We start from the raw sequence: 20,519 nt of genomic DNA, 5'->3' as shown, positions 1-20,519 counted from the left end.
CGTTTTCCCCTTGGGCCCCGAACAAACTCACTCTCCGATCTTCTGTCCTTTTCTTACACTCTCCCACAATTCACCCTCACACTCAACATCCCAGTGGTGCCTTCCGCGGCAGCTCCCCGCTAGCTCTTCACATCTTGTTCGTTTCTAGACCAAGCACATAATACCCTGATTAGCGACTGGCCAATGCAGCATACATTTAAACGAACAACGAAAGAACATCACAAACACCAGCCAACACGACATGGGTTTGCCGGGTTATCCTGCATGACAAGGGGCTGTCTTCTGTCACATCCTGACATGCATATTGATTATATTCCCGGCCTCTTTCCCCAGCTTATCAAAAGCCTCCTTCAATCCTGTTCAATATCATTCTCGACAATCTGCTCCTTCCTTCGTCTGCTTCCGCCTTCCTCCATACTGAATTGCCGCTCCAATCTTTGTTCTAAGGACTGCTATCACAATGCAGATCTATGAGAGGGTGAAGAATGACTTCAAGACTGATGTTACCTGGAACCGGGTTATCCGTTATGGTATTCAGGGCTTGCGTGCTGCGCCAGAAGTAGCTGGAAGATATGTCGTTGAGAAGGCCCCCATCATTGGATGGCTGCCTCGATACAATTATCGGTGGCTGCTGACCGATTTTGTGGCTGGCTTGACCCTGTCGCTCATGTTGATTCCCCAAGGTCTTGCCTACGCCAAAATCGCCAAAATCCCGGTGCAATATGGTCTCATGTCCTGTTGGGCGCCTGCGGTTATCTACGCCATTATGGGCACGTCAAAAGGTGCAGTGATCTCCTGAATTACCTTTTGAAAGGGAAAAATGGCCTACTTACACTGTAGCAGATGTCTCAACTGGACCAACTTCATTGATCGGTTTGATGACCGCACAAGTCGTGGACGATCTTAAAAAGGAAGGGTATACCCCAGAGGCAATATCATCCGCGGTTGCACTCTCCATGGGCGTCTACATGGCCGGCCTCGGCGTCTTGAAGTTGGGTTTTCTCCTCGACTTCATTTCCTACCCAGTGCTCACAGGCTTCATCTCCGCTGTTGCCATTACCATTGGTCTCGGTCAAGTCGCCAATCTCATCGGCGAGGGCAATGTGGGCAGTGGTACCGCTAACCAGATCCATGATATCCTGACCAATTTCGGTACCTGCAATGGTCGTGCTGCAGGTGTCGGATTTGCCGGCATCATTCTTCTGGTCGCCTTGCAAAAGGCTGGTGAGAGATGGGGAAGCAAGAACAAGATCATATGGTTCTTGTCCATCACTCGGGCTTTCATCGCTCTTCTTTTGTTCACCGGCATCAGCTACGCCGTCAACAAGGGTCGGGATAGTAAAGAATACCTATTCGATGTCAGCAAGGTCCCGTCTCTCAGCATACATACTCCCAAGGCTGTGGACTCGGCTCTCTTTGGAAAAGTTGTCAGTCGCAGCATCGCCGCTTTTCTGGGTGCCTCCATCGAGCACCTTGGAATTTCTCGGGCCTTTGGCCTGAGGAACAACTATGTCATAGATCCCAGTCAAGAGCTTTGCTACCTGGGTGTGACAAACATCTTCAACAGTTTCTTCACAGTCATGGGTGTTGGTGGGGCCATGTCCCGAACGGCCGTCAACTCCCAATGCAATGTCAAATCTCCTCTTTCTGGCCTGGTCACCACCGGTGTCATTGTTCTCTCCATCTACAAGATGACTGGAGCCTTGTATTGGATCCCGAAAGCCACACTTGCTGCCATTGTCATCACGGCTATCTGGCCACTCATCGGCAAACCAAGCACTTACTACCATTTCTGGAAAACCTCATTTGCGGACTTTGTCGCAGCAATGGTTGCATTCTGGGTTTCGCTGTTCACCTCCACCGAAATTGGGATCGCTAGCGCCGTGGGATTCAATGTCGTATATGTCTTGCTCCGCCAAGTCTTCAAGCAGATTCAGACAGTCGGAGCAGACTCGCGTTCGGAACTTGCGGCGTCATTGGATGCTGCACGCGGAATGCCACCCCACATTCCTCCGGACACCCGCGTCTTCCGCTTCGAAGAGTCCTTCTTTTTCCCCAACATCCAGAGGGTCAAGACCAATATTTTGGACGTCATCCAAACATACCATGCTCCCGAATATAACAGCCGCAACGGCGAGGAGGCTGAGCGGAACTGGTCCGTCGAGGCAGAGAAACGCATCGCACGGCTGCGCAGGAAGGCCAAGACCCAGGGAGCCAGCTTACCGCCGATCAATGTTGTAGTCCTTGACTTTTCAAAGGTCAATTACTTCGACACCAGCGGTGTCGTGGGCCTGAAGAACTTCTTTGCAGAGCTGAGACACTACGCCGGTGATGGCACCGAGGTGCGGTTCGTTGCCCTCAATGACACGACCAGACAGCGCTTTGAGCGAGCGGGATGGACCTTGTTGGATGGAGACGACTCAATGGACACCTCGAAAGTGACCTGCGTCAGGGTGTTCCGCACCGTCAAGGACGCTGTGGTCGCCTCCAGACAAGACCATGAAATCTGCGAGGTCGTCGTCAAGACGGAGAGCAGCAGCGAGGAGAACACAACTATCACTCATCGTGAGAAGATGTAATACCCCAGCATGCTCTTTGAAAGAGGAGCAGGTCTTTGCCTCAACTTGTTGTTTTGAATGTTGTCTTTGCGAGTGATGGGTCAGGGTACCGGCTCGGTTTTGAGTGTACGAGTGTATGAATGATGACGATTATATGGCGACGAACATGATGCGCAAAGGCATAAGATGGGTACAGGCAGCCGCAGTGGGAGCCGATAGCGCTGACCTCGACTTGCTTCTGTGGAAGACAGAGAAGGGCAGAGCACATAGAGTGCTGCGATGCGACCTGCCAAAAGGCGTTGTTTTTGTATAGTCTGGACCAGCAGAAGAGAAGAAGCTTCTGTTATATGAGGCCCTTGTGGATGCAAGATATCTATCAGCAGATGCCATTTTATCGAAACTTTTGGTCCACTATTCTCAGAACTCAACTCCCCCTGTGGTAACATTTAGCCGTCGCCGCAATTTCACCGCCAGCAGCTGAGCCCACCAGCCTGATCCGGTTTTCTCCACACACCGCGAGGTGGATGGCATTTCGCCACGGACATGCGAGCGATAAGGCCATGTTTTCCAGCCCATTTGCGGTCAGCTCCACCGGTCAATCTCGGAATCCGTAACAGCACCTGCCAAGAGCGTCGAATGTTGAAGATCGAGAAGCGACGGAAAAACGTATTCACGGCAAGTCAAAAAGCAGAGGAATAATCACCACGTAGGGACTACGAGGTAATACCCAGTACCGAGTATGGGTTTCCGATTGTAGCCCCTTCCTTGCCCTTCCTACCCCTTTTACCCCTTTTTCTCGGAACAATATGATTATCCGCCTCATCACGTGCGGCAGCATACTTCTGTGGAGCTGCGCTTCTCGGCCTGCGCTGCGGTTGATCGTTGCTGACGGAATGATCAACAAACCCGTTTCTCTTACTTGAAAACAATATATACATGAGGTTCGATCTTTCCGCCGCTCAAAGTCCTCGTTGCCATTCGGTCATGAACACAGATGGGATTTCCTCGCCTGCAACTCGCAACCGCCACTGGTCGCTAGAAATGACTGGTTCACTCCAGCCGGATTGATCCCTCCGCTCTCCAAAAGAGCCATACCACGGCCATCACAACTTTGGTGCCTCCTGCAATCCATAGTGGGTTAGAAATGTCTCCACCCTCAGTCAAGGCACCTCCGAGTCCAGCGCCTAGGAGGAGCGCTACGGCGGACACAAATCTGCGGTTGCGCTTCGGATTCTGAGTGATGGGTGCCGTAAATAGGGTCGGGTCGAACATCAAATCGCAGTATGTGCTTGTCAGGACGACTGTCGGCAGTTCGTTGTACGACAGCATCCTACTCATCACGATTTGGCCAGCCGATTGGAATGAGAGGAGCCCCAGAGGAAGCAGGACGATGTAGTTGTAGGGTAGCTGATCGCCGGCATCGTTGGGGACAACATCGCTGACCACAAGCACCCCACTGATAAAGCAGAGCAGAGCTTGAAAGAAGCACGAGCCGCTTAGAGTGCCTCGGCGAAGCGGACCCAAGAAACGACAGACTCGGCTGAAGAAAAAGGTTCCCAAGCAGAAACTGAGGATGGCGGTGCCAGATTTGACCCAGCGATATGGCTGACTTAAAGGTTGACCAGACATTCCCAGACCGGCATAAACGGTGTTTCCTGCAGCCCAGCATATCAGCAACCACATTTTTGACCGCTACGCATACCTGGACAACTGACCAGTTTGCATGCTCACGAAGCAGCTCCAGACGTTGAAGACCGCACTATCAACAAGGCCGGATATGAAGCACGCGACAATCAAGATCAAATCTCCCCACTCCTTGTTCGCATCCTCCGCCAAATATTGTCGCCATCGAGCCATACGGCTTCTTCTCTTGAAGAGCTCAAGCGAATCATCCATGCTGCTTTCGTCGGCCATGTTTTGTTTAATGCTCAAAGACCACAACAATCCGGCAAAAACTAGCAAAAGATCGAACCTTCAAACCGTGAGATTTGAATATGTCAAAGCCCAAGAGAATCCGATGCTTATATGACGAGATCCCAACAAGCACGGAACGGCTCCGTTGACCGGACGTGGAGGCGACCCCCACAAGTGAACGGGCATAGTGGCAATGGATCTCACGGCTAAAGTATGAAGAGGGTTCCTGGTCCCTGGAGCTGGGCACCGCAATCAAGAATTGAAAGTGCGAAAATCCCATCCAGCTTCTCCGCATAGGCATCAAAATCTGCCGGTAAAATCTCCACAAGATCTCCATGCAGGCGAGATCTCCATTAGCTTGCAAGGGGTCGACTTCCCGGTGGCGCATAAACTATTAACCGGCATTTTATGTTTCGGTATTACACAGGCCCCCTGTCAATGCCTTGGAAAACGCATTCTATATCCACCGGAGAACTCACTCGAGTGGCTCTCCGGCGCTCTCCTCCCGCTTGAGGCCGCTGGTGAACACGAAGACGAAACAATATAGTCTCCATGAAGATGATGTACCGGGCCCCAAAAAGTATTTGAGGATTTCTCACAAGGATCAGCCTCAACAATCGCCGACTGCCAACCCTAGCTATGGACAAGGTGTGCAATGAATATGCCAATATCTAGGGGACACTGCACGGTAATTCGATCTAAAACGTGAAGCTGAATGCCTATGCAAGCCAAGTTCGTCTTCTGCGTCTCAAAACCTGTTGAAAACACCTTCAACATGTGCTTGCCTAGGATAATCTCCACATCATTGCAATAAATCGCATAAAAGCCTCCAAGCGGATGTAGTAGGACCGACAAGGAAAAGCAGAGTGGAGGGTGCTGCTGCCAGACACTCGCCCAAGCTTCAAGGAATCACCCTCCGCTTTGGGTGGTGCATCTCTCGGCAATCAACCAGCTGCAGGTTTGCAGCTTCATTGGATCCAGCAGAATGCTTGCAGGCGGAGCTTTTGAGGGTCAAAGCTCGCGCGGTAATCTTGGATTCGTATCTGTCTCGATCAACTACATGCACAGCACTGGCCAGAGACTCCGCATCTCCCTCGGTACTTGTATTCACGCAGAGTCCAGTGGGCCACCAGGTAAAACGATATACCGTCACGGCCTCTGCTTGAAAACGAGATTCCATCGTGGAGCCCAACTTCATGCTTGATCTCAGTACGGCTCTTTTCGGCTCCATGTGCATGCCGAAGCTTCAGGTGGCAAGTGTTCAGTGAAGGTTTTGGATTTTGGATTCGATTCTGGTATATAACTTTAAGAAGTGTCGGCGGCAAATCACCTAGGCTTGTTACCTGGTGTCTGTGAGAAGGTGATTCCTAGGGCTGCCATGTCTTGAGGCGTGAACTGCACGGAAGGCCGCCTGCAACCGAGAGCCTAGGATTCACAGACTCTCATCGTTCTCAAAAGTACGGAGTGCCTCGTCCTGCGTTTGTGTGTCTCAATCTCTGGGGCCATGCTGAGCCCACTGATCCCGTTTAGCTAACTGTCCGCCTTTGTTTTCGGTTTCCCTCGTCGAGGAAATCTACGTTTTGCGGACTTGGATCCGGCCAGGCTCCTACCCACACTTTCACGAGGTCTTTCCTGAGAAGTTCGATCACGGAATTTTCGCTGGCATTCCTGTCCTCGCAGTATCCGGATTTATGATGATCCGAGATACGAATAAAACGCCACAGCCGAACGCATAGAAGGCTGGGGCATGCAAGGCTGGCAGGAAGGTTGCTAGAGAATATCTGAGGCTCTTTTGATCTCGCGCTTGACGTCGATCCGGGTGCAATTAGAACCCGCAGCACTCCGAACCTCGAATCGAGCTCAAGCGCGGCCGCTGTACCGGGCTACCAACCACAGCGGCACGGCGTCCGGCTTCTTATGCTTCGAGGACATACATACCTCGGCCAGACTCGGCTTACTGTGGCTTGTCATCAGCGTTGCTTCGGCAGTCCAACCCTATGTCCAATCAAACGCAGGCGTTTCTCCACCTCTTGGGATGGGTCGATGTCTGCGAGTCGTGAGACTGGCATCAAGTTTTCATTAAAGATTGACTTTGTGTTGTCAGTAAAAAGAGTGAGATTTTCGTCGCGTTACCGGCATCAGATTCAAATCTCACCCAGCCATGTCGCCTCAGATTCCTATCGTCGTCGGCGTTGGCGACTTCGTCAACCGTTCAACCTCCGTCGCCGATGCACAAGAGCCATTGACACTTATTCTCAACTCCATTGCCATCGCGCTGGAAGACACCGGTCTCGCCCAAGACAAGAGACAGCAACTCCAATCTGCCATCGACAGCATCGAGGTAGTCCGCACATGGACTTGGCCATATGACGACCTACCGGGTGATATTGGCCGAAGACTAGGGGTCGATGCACGGCATAGATTCTACAGTGACCACGGTGGCAATAAGCCCGCCAAATTGTTCGATCAGGCAGCGAGGAGGATTTCAGCCGGGCAGACGAAGGTCGCAGTCGTTACTGGTGGAGAGGCTTTGGCATCGTGTGAGAGACACATCCTACTGGATCCTCGTTCCAGCAAGAGCGAGTCTAGATGCTAATGCTTCGCTCCTTTGGCACAGTGACCGCGTGTGCTGCTACCAAAAAGTTGCCACCGCCAGGATGGACCAAGACGAGGGAAAGAGTTGATACTCCTTTTACTCCAACACGCAGAGATCTGGGGAAAGGTAATCCAGGATTCCATACGCTGTACTCACCTTTTTTGGTTTATGGGTTTTTTTTTGTCAGATATGCTCACAAATTACCAAGATATTGGCGCGATTCACTCAATAGGAGCCCCCATCCACATTTATCCACTCTTCGAGAACGCTTTCCGTGCGCACCGGGGCCAATCAATAGCGGAAAACCATGACGAGTCGGCGCAGCTGTACGCCGAATTCGCCCAGGTGGCAGAGAAACAGCCTTACGCTTGGAATTACGGCAAGCCGGCAGCCACGAAGGAGGTCATCGGGACGGTCACTAAGCGCAACCGCATGATTTGCTTCCCTTGTAAGTTATCGCCGCCGCGCACGACGGAGAATGGGAAGGATGAGAGAGCGACGAGCCTGGTTTGCTGACAAGGGGACGATGTTAGATCCACTCCTTATGAATGCATTCAACACCATCAATCTGGCTGGTGCATGTATTTTGACATCGACGGTGTATGCCGAAGAACTGGGCATTCCAAAGGAAAAGTGGATATACGCCCTCGGCGGCGCCGGGACGCAGGATAGCAATCATTGTGCGTACTTGAACCGCCCTTGCACAAAATCCACTGATTTTCTGGGGTGGAGTTACTGATCTTTGATTGCCCAGTTTGGGAACGACCAAACTATTTTACGAGTCCGTCAATCGAACGTTCCATCGATGCAGCTCTACGTGTATCGGGTCTCACCAAGGAAGACATCGACCTTTTCGACTTCTATTCGTAAGTACGCCAACGGCCAATAGCTAGTGGCCGCCGCCGCCGCCGTTCTCTCACACTTTGTCTCTCTCGCTCTCTCTGTTTGTCTCTCTGACACGTATTATTTCGCCCCAGATGTTTCCCAATCGTCCCGAAAATAGCCGCTTCACATCTGAACCTGCCGATAACGCATGGGACGAAACCGATAACTCTCCTCGGAGGGCTGACCAGCTTCGGAGGTGCAGGGAACAACTACTCCATGCATGTAAGTCTCTGCCACATTCTTCCTGAAGAGATTACTATGGGATCTGCTACTGACATTTTCTCTCCTCCTCTTTTCTCTTCCTCTCAGGCAATAACAGAAATGACACGGCAATTGCGCAAAGGGAAAGGTCGACACGGCCTAATCCTTGCGAACGGCGGTGTCATGACCTACCAGCATGTGCTATGCCTATCGACGACGCGTCGGCGAGGCGGGTTTCCATACCCTGACAGAGACCCGTTGCCGGAGTTTGTGACCGACCTTCCCGTCCCCAAGGTCGATGCAAAGGTCGAAGGAGAACACGAAGCTGTTATAGAGGTACGTGCAACATTATACGTTAAAATTTCTTGCTCTCCAGCGCACGCTCTGCGTGTCAAATATAAAGAGAGGAAGAGGGGGGGGGGGGAAATGCTCCGGAACGAGCCAGAAATGAGCTGGTAGCTGATATGACATTTTCGCACAACACAGACATACACGGTTGAATTCAATCGCGACAACACGCCCCTTCGAGCATACATCGTCGGCAGGCTGAAGAGCACCGATCACCGGTTCATCGCCAATCACGCCGACGAGGAGACGTTAGAGCAGCTTTCGTCCGGACCGGACGAGAAGATCGGAAGGACGGGCCGGGTCCGTAATGATGGGAAGAGGAACCTGTTCACGCTGAAGAAGGAGACATTGGGAAAGTTGTAGTCGTAGACGTAGTTGTAGTCTTGTGTGTGGCTGGTGGCTCGCTATCTAGTCAGTATATACCGCGTACGTACATGGCTTGCTTGCAGCTTATACAAGAAAGGAAGGAAGAAAGACCTCCTTTGAAACCGGCGGAATGTTTGCCCTCCTTTTTCCTCTCACGAGTCTATCGATCCATCAGCAGCAGCAGCAGCAGCATCGTCACCGCGATTTCAGACATCACTCGATCTCCAGAGACGGTTTCAGTCGGTGAAATGCTGGAAAAGGGCAAGGGCATCGAATCATGAGAGCAGAGCGTCTGACACTGGCGTGCTGAATGTAGAAGGCGCTTATTGCTGACTTGGTATTACCTCCCACATTCGAGCCTCCGCTACACCTCCGCTACATTGCTTGTTGTGCCCGTGCTGTTGGATGTTGATAACGGCTTCTACCACTCTGTGTCGGCGGTAGACAGTCCAGGCGACCGGGGCTGCTCCGCCGAGGCGCGGTGGCAAGTGTGAACAATCCAGTTTCCTCTAGAACGTCTTCAGTATTAACTTCAGCGCTTCCATAACCGAAGAGCTTTCATCTTATATCGAACCACGTCTTCTCCAGCTGCTGAGTTGCAACGCTTCTCAGTTCCCCTTGTGCCTCCTTCACGCGCTCCTTTGTAAAGTGCCATTGTCCGAGAATCGTCTGCAAGATGAGATCCGGTGGGAGGGGCCCTTGTAGGCTCTCTCCCGTGGCCAAGGACTCAATGGCTTCGGCTTTCATCAGTCCTTCCACGTAGCATTCGCCAACCAGGCGGTAGGTGGTGGTGGTGGTGGTGGTGGTGGTGGTGGTTCCTTGGTCTTGGCAGCTCGAGTCTGAGTCTGATTCCATGATAAACCGATCGGAGGTCCTCTGTGGAGATTTGGCACGTTCGACTGCCTTAACTGGTCGGAGATTGTAAATCTGAAAACATGGTCCACTGAGGGATCCAGGAAGGCCAACCGGGAATCAGACTCCAGATCACCAGTGCGATCCTGGATGCAGGAAAGAAGTGACAAGTCGTTGGTAGCTGCCAAAATTTTGATGGCCACGTCTCTCCATAATTCAGCTGTGGTGACTTGACAATCGGGCTTCATGAAGAGCTTGCCCTTTTCGGGATCATTTATCGAGGGTACCGATACCCAAGAGTCCATCGACCCTGTCGCATACGTCGGTAACTTCAAACTGTCGCGTAAGTCGTAGTAGTCGCAAGAAGTCCAGTTTGATGGGTGAGAGATCACTCCGACGTGACGAGCGAAACATCAGGGAGGCGTCGTCTATCCCTCCAGTTCTGAGGGCTTGACATCTGTCGTGATGGTTCGGTCGTAGAATGGCGGCAGCAAGTCCAACCCATCGCCAATCTCCGTTATTCCAGCTGAAGATCCCCAGCTGCACCTCATATTCCATCATGGTAAGATCTACACCAAGCCTGTGCCAACTTGTCTGTTCAATCATCAATTTTGGTCAACATATTTGTGCAGCCGAACCAAACACTGGGGATCGCGCAGGACTTCAGGAAGTAACGATTCAAGCATAGGCAGCAATGGTTTTTCGACCTACAATCGTGCAACTTCGCTAGGCTTCATGCGCAGCTATTCATTCTCAATCAGGCATCCTCTCGACTTAAAATTAGCGAAGCAATATCACCTTATTGCTGCAGAGATCGATTGGGTCAGATGGTCGGAATTTATTGCTCGTTTCCGGGACATTGATGATGAAGAGGTTTCGAAGCGCTATCACTTTCGCCAGTTTCGAGTCTCACGGCTGAATTGGCTTGTCCGAATCCTCCAGCCAACCCTTGCACCCTCAAGATTGTTCTACCACGTCCCGCACTAGTCGATCGAGGTCTACCTCAGCAAATGCATCACACCATTCTTCTTTGCCTTCGCGTGCCTTTCTCTTGCACTATCGGCTATGCAAGTTGCCCTCACCATTCCAATGAAGGAATCTTATCCGCTGTCGATCAGCAAAGCGAGTCTTCAGGCCATCTTCTCTGCGTTCTGGGGCTTCTCCATCGTTATATTAGTGTTAGACACAGCCTTGGGCAGGCCACGGGAGCGTGGGGTGCGCCGAGACAGGAAGCTCAACCGAACACAAGGTAGCCTCGAGAGACGAGGATGAACCCGTCACGTAAAACCTAGGATAGAAAAGAGCTAAACTACTAGTATATTAAACTAAAGTATACTAATAGACCGGTATATTATTCTATATTACCTTATTCGGAAGGACTATATAGATATATAGCTATACTCCTTTCTCTAGATAGTTACACTCTCTTCGTAGTTAATTTTATATTATTTACTAAATTATATTATTCTTAGTAATATAGTCTATTTATATCTTACTGTTAGGGATTCCTTGGCAAGTAGGCAGAATCTAACGATAAGCGTATATTTAAGATATCCCTATAGTATATGGTCGATACTGTACACGACTCAAAGCGTAAGAGAGGAAAGAGTGCGCCTCCTATGCGGGGAGTGTGCTAGTAATAAGGATGCACTCCTCGAGTCGCATCTCTTGGCTGGTGGCCTGATTGTATCAGGCGTCCGTCCTTCCGATGTTTAGCCGAATCCGTAACACTTACGTCCCTTATATTTAGTTTATACTATTAAGAATTTATTATTAAGAAATCTAATCTAGTTAGATAATACGACGATAGCTCTAATACTTTAGTATTAGATATAGCCTTAAGGGCGATCGATCACGGGTCGCGTAAGTACGACTCACTACACTCATTAAATATATAGAAGAATCTATAGAAGAATAAAACTAGATTACGTAATATACTCTATTAGCTCTATTAGAAGACTATATATATATAGTACGGGATCGTAGATCATCTCTTTAAAGCTCTTTAGCTTCGAAGTCGATATCGCACTACGCCTATAAATCGATAATATACTTCTTAGATAGCTCGCTGCTAAGTCATTCCTGACACTCTAACTTTATAAAAAAGTGCTAGTACCTAGGAGCCGGACAACGAAAAGCCGTACGAGAGAGCCGACCGTCTCTAAACGAAGAGACCATTCGTAGTGAACACCTTCATAAAGATGCCGCAGCACTACTCTTTACTCTATTGCACTCTATCTCTATATTTATCGGACTGACTACATTAGGAAAGCCGAGCGGTGTCGACGACGCTGTATCGACGACACCGACACCAGGGCTCAGAGTGGTGTCGACACCGCGTGGTACCGGCGGGTTGGAACGCTGCTCCATGGTCGAGACGACATCGCTAGAGACGGATCCCGTTTCAAGTGACCCATACCAATGAGTAGGACTTTGGCTCCCATCCCGCTATGAAAGCAACTCCGAGAATGGCGAGCCACATTCCAATTCCCGCTACCTCCAAGACCCAGCCCGTGAGTCCGAAGCACCAAGCGACAATCAGTCCTGCATGGATAAGCAGACAGACTCCCAAGAAGATATCGAAATACCAGCGTTTCTAGCGCAGTCGTTAGCCAACATGCTTTACGCTTGTGGAATTGATTGACTTTGGGTGACTCACAATGACTTGTCCAGAATAGTTTCGATTTCCAGCGGCGTTACCAATGATTGCCAAACAAGTTGCCGTGAACCACAAGCTCAAAATCGCCAGAAGACTGTAGATGACGATTCCGGCCACGTTGCGGTTGATTACTGCTGATACAATGCTCAACGCGGATATGGCGCTGCGGAGCACAAGAATAACAATCATGACAATACGCCGAACTCGCGCCTGCCCATCCGGCGTATGGATGAAGTTGTAGGAATACGGCGAGAAGGTGAAGAATCCACGCAGCTTTGTCCATCTGGCAGCTGCCCGTGTAGGAGCAGGTCGCGTTGGAAGTTCGTCTGGAAAGTATCCGCCTCCGTAGACAGTCTGTTCGCTGTAGGGTTTGTTGTCCATATTTGTCATATTGCGTTCGGACTCCATGGTAGTTGATCAGGAAGAGAAAAACCAATCCAAGGAAAGCTTATTGGCAAACAAGCAGTGAGGGAGAAGGCCTGGGCGACCTTTCACACTACCAAGAATAAGAAAAACGAGGCACAGCATAGATGCTGAATCCTGAACCGGATCACCTCGTCGACTCTTAACGAGCAACGACAATAATAGCAACAGCAGAGTGGCAGTCGACCCGTCCTAGACCACGAATCCTGGTCACGCCTGATCACGACTGATCATGCCTGATAAGAGTTGTTTCATCTCGCGGGAACTCTACAAGGTGGTGCATAGGCGGCCTGGCTCGCATCATGAATTAGACAGACTAGCTTGAGCAAAGGATGCGCTACATGGCGGCGATAGGTGCGAGTGCTCGATCCAGGGATTGTAGGTACCGAATCGAGATTTGCTTATTCGATCCTATCCTTAGAGAGAATGCAGCACTAATGGAGTGAGCTGTCTGGTATGGAGAGCGTACTGGGTACGCGGTGATGGCGTTAAGGGTTGCTGCTGGCAATGGTTGACATTGACGCTAGCGTGCCGACCCAGGATTCAGCTGCATTTGTGGGGGACGCCAATTTTGGGGCCACGCGCGATCCTGAACGCCATCAATTTCCACGAAACGTCCGCTGCGGCCTGATCGAGCAGTCTGGAGCTGCCTCGGCTCAAGGGTGCTGTTCGCACTCCCGCACGGCAGTAGTAAACACGCAATTCTTCTTGTCGCATCGAGATGTTGGTTTACTCAATCCATGGAGTCTGTCGCTGAAGTTTTGAGGGTTGTGGGGGCGATTGTGTCTGCCTTCCAGGCCGCTGCAGACACGCTCGAGTTTGTAAAGGAGCGCAAGGAAAAGAAGAAACGGAAGAAAGACAGAGAGCTCGAGGAGCTGCTGGAGATCAAGATCTTGCACAAGTCACTGGTGGAGGTCAGTAGAGCGTGTCTTTCATTCATGGCAGTATAATGATGTGTTGTAGGGCGGGACGAGATGCCGCAAGCACTGCGAGAACAGACATCAACAGTTCGGGAGTGCATTCGAGATTGGCGACGCACTTGCGATTCCGGCGCTCAAGGAAGTGGTCATCAGCATTCAATCAGAAATCATCCAAGCATTAAATCTCGCGCGGGCGGTGGACAACGCAGTATTGGACTTCACAGCTCTTCATGAATCATCGGTGACAGGCCGCAAAGATGCGACAAGAGCCATGGACCAGCTCTGTCAGCGCATCATGGCTAGCATGCAGGTTGAACCCAAAAGCCGCAGGGAGAGCGTTGAAGCGACAACTCCCTCCGCATCCAGCCTGTTGTTTAGCTATGCAAACATGCAGCCTTCAGAGGGCCAGGAGAGATTCGACACATCATTCCCTTCGCTTCCCTCTGCCATGGAGTCGCCACCACCATCGGTTCTCCAACGAACGCTGCCCGATCGTACATTCACTGTCCGCCAACATAACGGAACAGCTCTCCGAACAAGCCAGAAGAGCGGGTCGCTCCCATTACCAGAAAGCCGGGCGCTTAAAGTGACTAATTTGCAAGGTCAACAGGCGGATAACGATTCATTAGTATCTCGACCGATTTCAAGCCTAGACCAGGAGCAACAACCAGAAAGTTCAGACGACCTAGAAGTCGAGGACACAAGCAAAGTCTCGATACGTGATTCCGGCCTTGGAAGCGATCGAAGCTCTGAGCACTTACATATCATGAAAACTGCATCAGTGGCCAAGTCTATCGAGCTTCAGAGAGCTCCAATCGGTGGAATTGCCGTGCACCAGCACCCTTTACGCTCAATCCCACCACCGGAGCCAAAGCCTCCAACCGTTGAACTGAAGTTGCGAACATCCGATATAGAGCAGCACGACTACGGAACAGGAACTCCCGATCTTGCATTGCACACCTCAGATGCATCACCTACGCCTTCTTTGACAGCAACACCACTTTCGGCACGCATTTCTCGCATTGAAAAGCCCGAAGATGTGTTGCGAGCTCTCGAAGCACCAGAGGTGGTGACGAAAGACTTCGGAGTGATGTTTTCCATGCGGCCGATTGCATCTGCTCCAACCACTCCTGCTAGCGGCGCTGACAAGTATTTGGCGTTTCGCACGCAATCAGACTATGCAGAAGCCCTGTTTTCTCTCAGCCCGGGAATGGACAATATTTGGGCTCCTCTGTCGCGACCTGCAATGCACAATCGATATCATGGCTTTTGCAAAGGCGCATGGCAGATGCGCAAAGCGGTGAGTACTCTTTGCGGTGTGCGGCCACTGTTGGAATTGTTCATTCTGGTCGCTGACTTGGTGTTGTGTGAAGGTGCATGAAGGTCTTGAAGTCCAAATCACGGCGGCTTTGAAAGAGCCAATCATTCACTGGGCTTGCAAAGTGTGCAAGTTCCGCTCGAAAGCTCCCCACGCCGACGCTCTCCCTGACCATATACTTTTCAATCAAAAATATGGCATCCGCTATCGGTGGCTGTTTTTAGCAAAGTCGCACTGGAGGGCAGACACCTCATCGTAAGTACAGAGAAGCCACCCTCTCCGTTGCAATTACCTAGCTGACTGTGGCTCAAAGTGATGTGGCTGACAACTACCAATACGGCTGCATGTTCTGCGCAGCCGAAGGACACTCGACCGCCGCCCATGAGAAATTGGAGCATCTATGGCTACATATAGTGTCGAAGCACAGAACAGCAATAATGACTCCACAAGTCCGAGAGAAGACAAAGTGCGTGGTTGGAAGTATGGCAACTCAAGCAGAGAATTGGGACATCAATGTTCCGGAATCGAGCAAGAAAACCGCTGGTGTAGCCATCGATGAGTTTCTCTGCTCAGCGTCGAAGCTCTTTAGCCGGAGGAAAACCAAACGATGACGAGACGATTCGATTCGAGTCGTCTTACAACTACCGCACAGCTATCACAAAACGTCCTCGAGCACTTTTGCAATCACCACCGGCTCTACAGTCCCAGCATAGCGTCACTTCTGGCGCAATGAGAAATTTGGTCCGATACTTGGAGAGCCTGATCCTTTGTTAACCCGCCACGCTGCACGCCTGTGCTGGGGTACAATCACGTATTACTCCATACCGACGACTGCATCATGAATGTGGGTGTTTGGGTAGAAAGACCCTCTCGGAAGCAGCATATCGACCGTCCCGGGATGTGAGGGGTGGGGTGATACTGCATCCAGACGCTGAAAATAGCAACCACGCAGCTGAGATTGAATCGTGCTCTTCACTCGATGTCGATTAGTTATTGCATATAGCTGCCGAGATCCCTGAACTGTATGGTTTTGGTACCGATTTGTTCGCGGCATTGTTTGCTGAGTTTTGGACGCCTTGTAGCTAAACTGCATGTTGTATATTACCTTTACTCGCCCAAGGCGACACAATATTACGGTCTATTGGCTTCTAACTTTCACGAACGTCCTTTAAATATCGCCTTTGTCAACGCTCCGCGGCATAATTGTCCCTTTGTCACTCTGAACATGTGGACCAAAAGAAAGGTCTCGTCCTGCATGCAATAGTGCTCTAGGTCCACGCTAATGCTGCAAGGCTGTCAAGTGTTTCGAGTCCACATTCAGAAGCCTTCTGCCCCCAAAATAAAATGAAAGATGGCCGTACTGCAAGGCTATCAGTATTTCCAAGGCCGCCGATTATGGGGGCCAATCAGACGAAGCAATGATGATACCATCATAGCGATTGCATCAACATGCAATATATCACCACCCGGCACGATCCAGCAACAGTGCATATTCTAAAATGCTTGACAATCGTGTGGCCACAAGAAAATATCCGCACATCTGCCGGCATTTTGCATCCCACACTAGCCCGTGCGGCCCAGGTGGCTGCTTACTCGCAATCTTAATCAACCGCACGATGGATGATATTAATCATACCCCCGGTCCAGGGATAGCCATTACAGTACACCATCTGTATCCCGGACAAACCGTCGACCACGAACTCTAATTTCAGGATTACCGATCCATGCAAATTTAAGGCATACTGTAGGATGCCGCTTAAATCCAGCTTGACTGATTGCTTCAGGGATCAAGCTGACACTAGCGTGCTGCAAGGCTGCGAAGGAATTCGACTGATAATCTCCGCTCTGGATTTGCCTTGCTATCACCCTATTCGCCAGCCCTGTCTTCCCTTGTGTCCTTGAATGCAATGAGCTCGACTAACTTTCGCACTCCATATTTGTCGCAGTCAAATGTAGCATTCTCGTTGTCGTGGGCTCCCCCTAAGAGCTTGTTCACTCTCCTCTCTTCGATTCGTCTGGCCGTCGCGCCTAAGTTGCTTCCAGCAGACTGTTTCTGCAATTGTGAATCAGCTCTTTCCCAAGCATGGCGACTGCCACTTCGACAACATCGTCGCCATCTCCGCACAGTACACAAAGAGCGGGTGGTGATAATGGTATTCTCTCTGGCGGAAATCCGTCCATATACGACCCAAAAAATCCCGTTCGCATTCGCCACTCCAGGCTTGCTGGACCAGATACTAACAACGCATAGATCATATTGTTCATCATCCAAGCGAGCATTATCCTCATCGTCTGCCGGGCTCTGCATTTCCCCCTCGGTTTCCTCCGCCAGCCTCGAGTTGTCGGTGAGGTACTGGGCGGTATTCTTCTCGGACCATCAGTAATTGGTCGCATCCCCGGCTTCACGGACGCCATCTTTCCTGCGGATTCAATCTCCAACCTCAGCAATGTGGCGAACCTGGGACTCATTCTTTTCTTGTTTATCATCGGCCTCGAGGTTGACCTTCGATATTTTTTCAGCAACTGGAAAGTTGCACTGAGTGTTGGACTTGCTGGTATGATTCTACCGTTTGCACTGGGCTGCGCGATATCCTTCGGCCTTTACCATCAATTCTCGACCGAGCCTGGAATGGAACCAATCGCGTATGGGACCTTTATGCTTTTCATTGGAGTCGCATTGGCCATTACAGCGTTCCCGGTGCTCTGTCGGATTCTCACCGAACTAAAGCTGCTCTCTACGCCTGTCGGTATCATTACGTTGGCTGCCGGTGTTGGAAATGATGTCGTGGGATGGGTAAGTCATGCAACATTTCCGTCCCAGGAACCTTGTTCATCTAACTTTTAACAGGTCCTGCTGGCTCTCTGCGTCGCATTGGTGAACTCGGGGAGCGGCATTACAGCTCTTTATGTCATTCTTACGGTTGTTGCATTCTGTTTATTCCTGACTTTCGCTGTGCGGCCGGGCTTTATGTGGGTGCTCCGACGTACACACTCGCTACAAGATGGTCCAACTCAAGGTGTCATGGTGTTGACTGTCCTAATGGTATGTTTTCTTACTGGCAACATGTGAGGCTGTTAAGAACACGGAGTCAATTACGATTCAGTCTCAACTCGTAATGCCTCTGACATTCGCTAATGGTTGTGCTCTTCAGTGTCTCGGCTGCGCTTTCTTCACGGGCGCAATTGGCGTTCATCCTATCTTCGGGGCATTCCTGGCCGGCCTGATTTGCCCACACGAAGGCGGATTTGCTCTTAAAGTCACGGAGAAGATAGAAGATTTGATGTCTGCATTATTCCTTCCTTTATATTTTACCTTATCCGGACTTTCCACGAATCTCGGGCTTCTAGACGACGCCATCACTTGGGGTTACCTGATTGCGGTCACAATCATTGCTTTTGCGACCAAATTCTTCGGCGCCGCTCTTGCCGCTCGTTTGAACGGAATGGTCTGGCGCGAGTCGTTCTCAATAGGCGCTCTCATGTCCTGTAAGGGCCTTGTGGAACTGATAGTGCTCAACATCGGACTGCAGGCGAAGATCTTGAGTGATCGCGTCTTCACAGTGGTGCGCGACTTTGCACGTGCACTGTTATTGAATCCGATTTTAACTTGTTCTAGTTCGTTGTCATGGCGCTTATCACAACCTTTGCCACAACGCCACTTACTTCAGCTCTCTACCCCCCCTGGTACCAGCGCAAACTTGACGCGTGGAAGCGCGGCGATATCGATTGGGACACTGGCGCCCCGGTGCGCAATCGCGATGGCGGTTCCAGCGACAACATATCGCTACAGAAGATGGGTTCAACGAGGATCGGCAGTCTGTTGGTATACCTTCGCCTTGACAACATGTAAGACTCTGCTACCTGGAGAGACATGCCTTTGAGTGAGATGCTAATTGTGCTAAGGCCGAACACACTGGCTTTCGTCTCTCTTTTTGGAAGTAAGCCTAGCAGCGGGAGTACTCATCCACGATATGATGACAAAGACCAGAATCGCAAGTCTTCATCAGCAGATGACACAAGGAGTGCAGTTGTGCAAATCCATGGTATGCGCATTGTCCAGCTCACAGCTCGCACAACATCAGTCATGAAAGTCTCCGAAGCTGGCGAACTGAGCGCTTTGGATCCGGTTCTGAACGCTTTCCGAGTTCTCGGGCGGCTATACAACCTGGCGGTGTCTGGAGAAGTAGCTGTCGTTCCCGAGGATTCGTACGCAGAGAGTCTGACGACTCGAGCTACCGAGGAAAGCTCAGACCTCTTGCTACTCCCATGGACCGAGACTGGCAGCCTCAGTGAGGCGCCAATGGTTTCCAAAAACACTGTTGAGCGCAAGCTCAGAAGTGATGCTTATTCCAGCTTTATTACGGAGGCTTTCGACACTGCCAACTGTACCACGGCTGTATTCGTGAACAAAGCCTTCAGTGGCTCGCTCGAGCAGTCTCCGTCTGCGCTGACGCGACGCATGAGACGGGAACACATCACCGAGCTCCCATCGGTGGATCGTAGCCATCACATATTTGTGCCGTTCTTCGGCGGCGCAGATGGACAGGCGGCCCTTCGCCTGGTTCTTCAATTGGCAGAGAACCCCGAGATCACAGCCACAATGACGCACTACCAGCTGAAGGGAGAGGATACCGTCATCGAGGAGACAGTTTCAACTAAGGGAATCGTCGAAGACAAGATTCGTGTCTCAACTTCGGGCGAGAGGTCCGACGATGCATTCTTCGTTACAATGCAGCGCACTCTTCCAGAAGAGCTCCGTCCTAGGGTGACGTTCCGAACCAGCATCTCGTACGACCCGGTTCAAGATGCTGTCGCAGATGCAACAACCGAGGTCGGCCAGCGGGAGAATAATGGTGGAGATATTATATTTCTTGGCCGAAGCACGTCGATGGTGGATCAGCCTTCAACTTGCTTGGGCTTGGTGGCCGACTGCATGCTCGAGAGGGATCTTAAAGCTAGTATGGTCGTTGTTCAAGCGAAAAGGGAACGGATCGGGCCAATGGTTGCTACTATTAGATGATCTTACGACGAGAGAAATGAGTACTGGCTGACATTTTCATGACGTTCGTATCCTTCATAATACATGCCTCTTCGGCAATCGAAAAGCGGGCACGGAATGAAGGCGATATGTGATGGGAGAGGCGTCTATTTAGCGGGAAGCCAAGCTTGAAACGCTGAGGCTCAAGTGTGCTGCTCCATCCGCCTAACCAGGCCTAGACTCAACTTTAGCTAAGTTGGATGAATCATGGCTAACGAATGTGCTTGAGCTCGGTCTTGGGCCTCTGCGCATATCACCCAGACCTGGATTATCAAGAGGCGAAAAGAAATTGAGCCGATCTGAGCCAGGACTTTGTTTCAATCATTAAGCCGTCCGGGAGGGGATATAGAATTCTAGGGGCCCTTTGGAAATTCAAAGGCAACCACAAGGAGAACCCCTTCCGTCAGCTATAGATTGGTCGTGGAGGGTGGGCCAGAACCG

At 50.8% G+C, this 20,519-nt stretch overlaps 7 protein-coding genes across 7 annotated transcripts; 5 read left to right on the top strand and 2 right to left on the bottom strand.

Moving 5' to 3' along the window:
- Positions 1-460: 460 nt before the first annotated feature.
- A1O5_03888 (uncharacterized protein) lies at positions 461-2,579 on the top strand (the record flags this gene model as incomplete). The annotated part of the gene is made up of 2 exons (XM_007744498.1): positions 461-782; positions 841-2,579. The coding sequence occupies 2 exons, from the start codon at positions 461-463 to the stop codon at positions 2,577-2,579; spliced, it is 2,061 nt and encodes a 686-aa protein (XP_007742688.1).
- A 1,029-nt stretch (positions 2,580-3,608) lies between these two features.
- A1O5_03887 (uncharacterized protein) lies at positions 3,609-4,472 on the bottom strand (the record flags this gene model as incomplete). The annotated part of the gene is made up of 2 exons (XM_007744497.1): positions 3,609-4,213; positions 4,274-4,472. The coding sequence occupies 2 exons, from the start codon at positions 4,470-4,472 to the stop codon at positions 3,609-3,611; spliced, it is 804 nt and encodes a 267-aa protein (XP_007742687.1).
- A 2,161-nt stretch (positions 4,473-6,633) lies between these two features.
- A1O5_03886 (uncharacterized protein) lies at positions 6,634-8,865 on the top strand (the record flags this gene model as incomplete). The annotated part of the gene is made up of 8 exons (XM_007744496.1): positions 6,634-7,012; positions 7,090-7,194; positions 7,277-7,516; positions 7,602-7,748; positions 7,823-7,934; positions 8,046-8,175; positions 8,263-8,490; positions 8,641-8,865. 8 exons carry the CDS (start codon positions 6,634-6,636, stop codon positions 8,863-8,865), a joined length of 1,566 nt encoding a protein of 521 aa, XP_007742686.1.
- Positions 8,866-10,236: 1,371 nt separating this feature from the next.
- On the top strand, positions 10,237-10,653 carry A1O5_03885 (uncharacterized protein; the record flags this gene model as incomplete). Its single annotated transcript, XM_007744495.1, has 2 exons — positions 10,237-10,390; positions 10,451-10,653. Coding segments are annotated over 2 exons (357 nt in total), but the record flags the coding sequence as incomplete, so codon positions are not given.
- Positions 10,654-12,124: 1,471 nt separating this feature from the next.
- A1O5_03884 (uncharacterized protein) lies at positions 12,125-12,787 on the bottom strand (the record flags this gene model as incomplete). Its single annotated transcript, XM_007744494.1, has 2 exons — positions 12,125-12,316; positions 12,380-12,787. 2 exons carry the CDS (start codon positions 12,785-12,787, stop codon positions 12,125-12,127), a joined length of 600 nt encoding a protein of 199 aa, XP_007742684.1.
- Positions 12,788-13,542: 755 nt separating this feature from the next.
- Positions 13,543-15,103, top strand: A1O5_03883 (uncharacterized protein; the record flags this gene model as incomplete). The annotated part of the gene is made up of 2 exons (XM_007744493.1): positions 13,543-13,716; positions 13,766-15,103. The coding sequence occupies 2 exons, from the start codon at positions 13,543-13,545 to the stop codon at positions 15,101-15,103; spliced, it is 1,512 nt and encodes a 503-aa protein (XP_007742683.1).
- Positions 15,104-17,123: 2,020 nt separating this feature from the next.
- On the top strand, positions 17,124-20,060 carry A1O5_03882 (uncharacterized protein; the record flags this gene model as incomplete). The annotated part of the gene is made up of 6 exons (XM_007744492.1): positions 17,124-17,240; positions 17,292-17,834; positions 17,889-18,083; positions 18,193-18,603; positions 18,657-18,886; positions 18,944-20,060. 6 exons carry the CDS (start codon positions 17,124-17,126, stop codon positions 20,058-20,060), a joined length of 2,613 nt encoding a protein of 870 aa, XP_007742682.1.
- Between the last annotated feature and the right edge of the window lie 459 nt (positions 20,061-20,519).

Source organism: Cladophialophora psammophila (genome assembly GCF_000585535.1).
Source record: "Cladophialophora psammophila CBS 110553 chromosome Unknown aczJe-supercont1.5, whole genome shotgun sequence".
In the NCBI taxonomy this organism is placed as follows: domain Eukaryota; kingdom Fungi; phylum Ascomycota; class Eurotiomycetes; order Chaetothyriales; family Herpotrichiellaceae; genus Cladophialophora; species Cladophialophora psammophila.
This window is presented reverse-complemented; position numbering and strand designations above follow the sequence as displayed.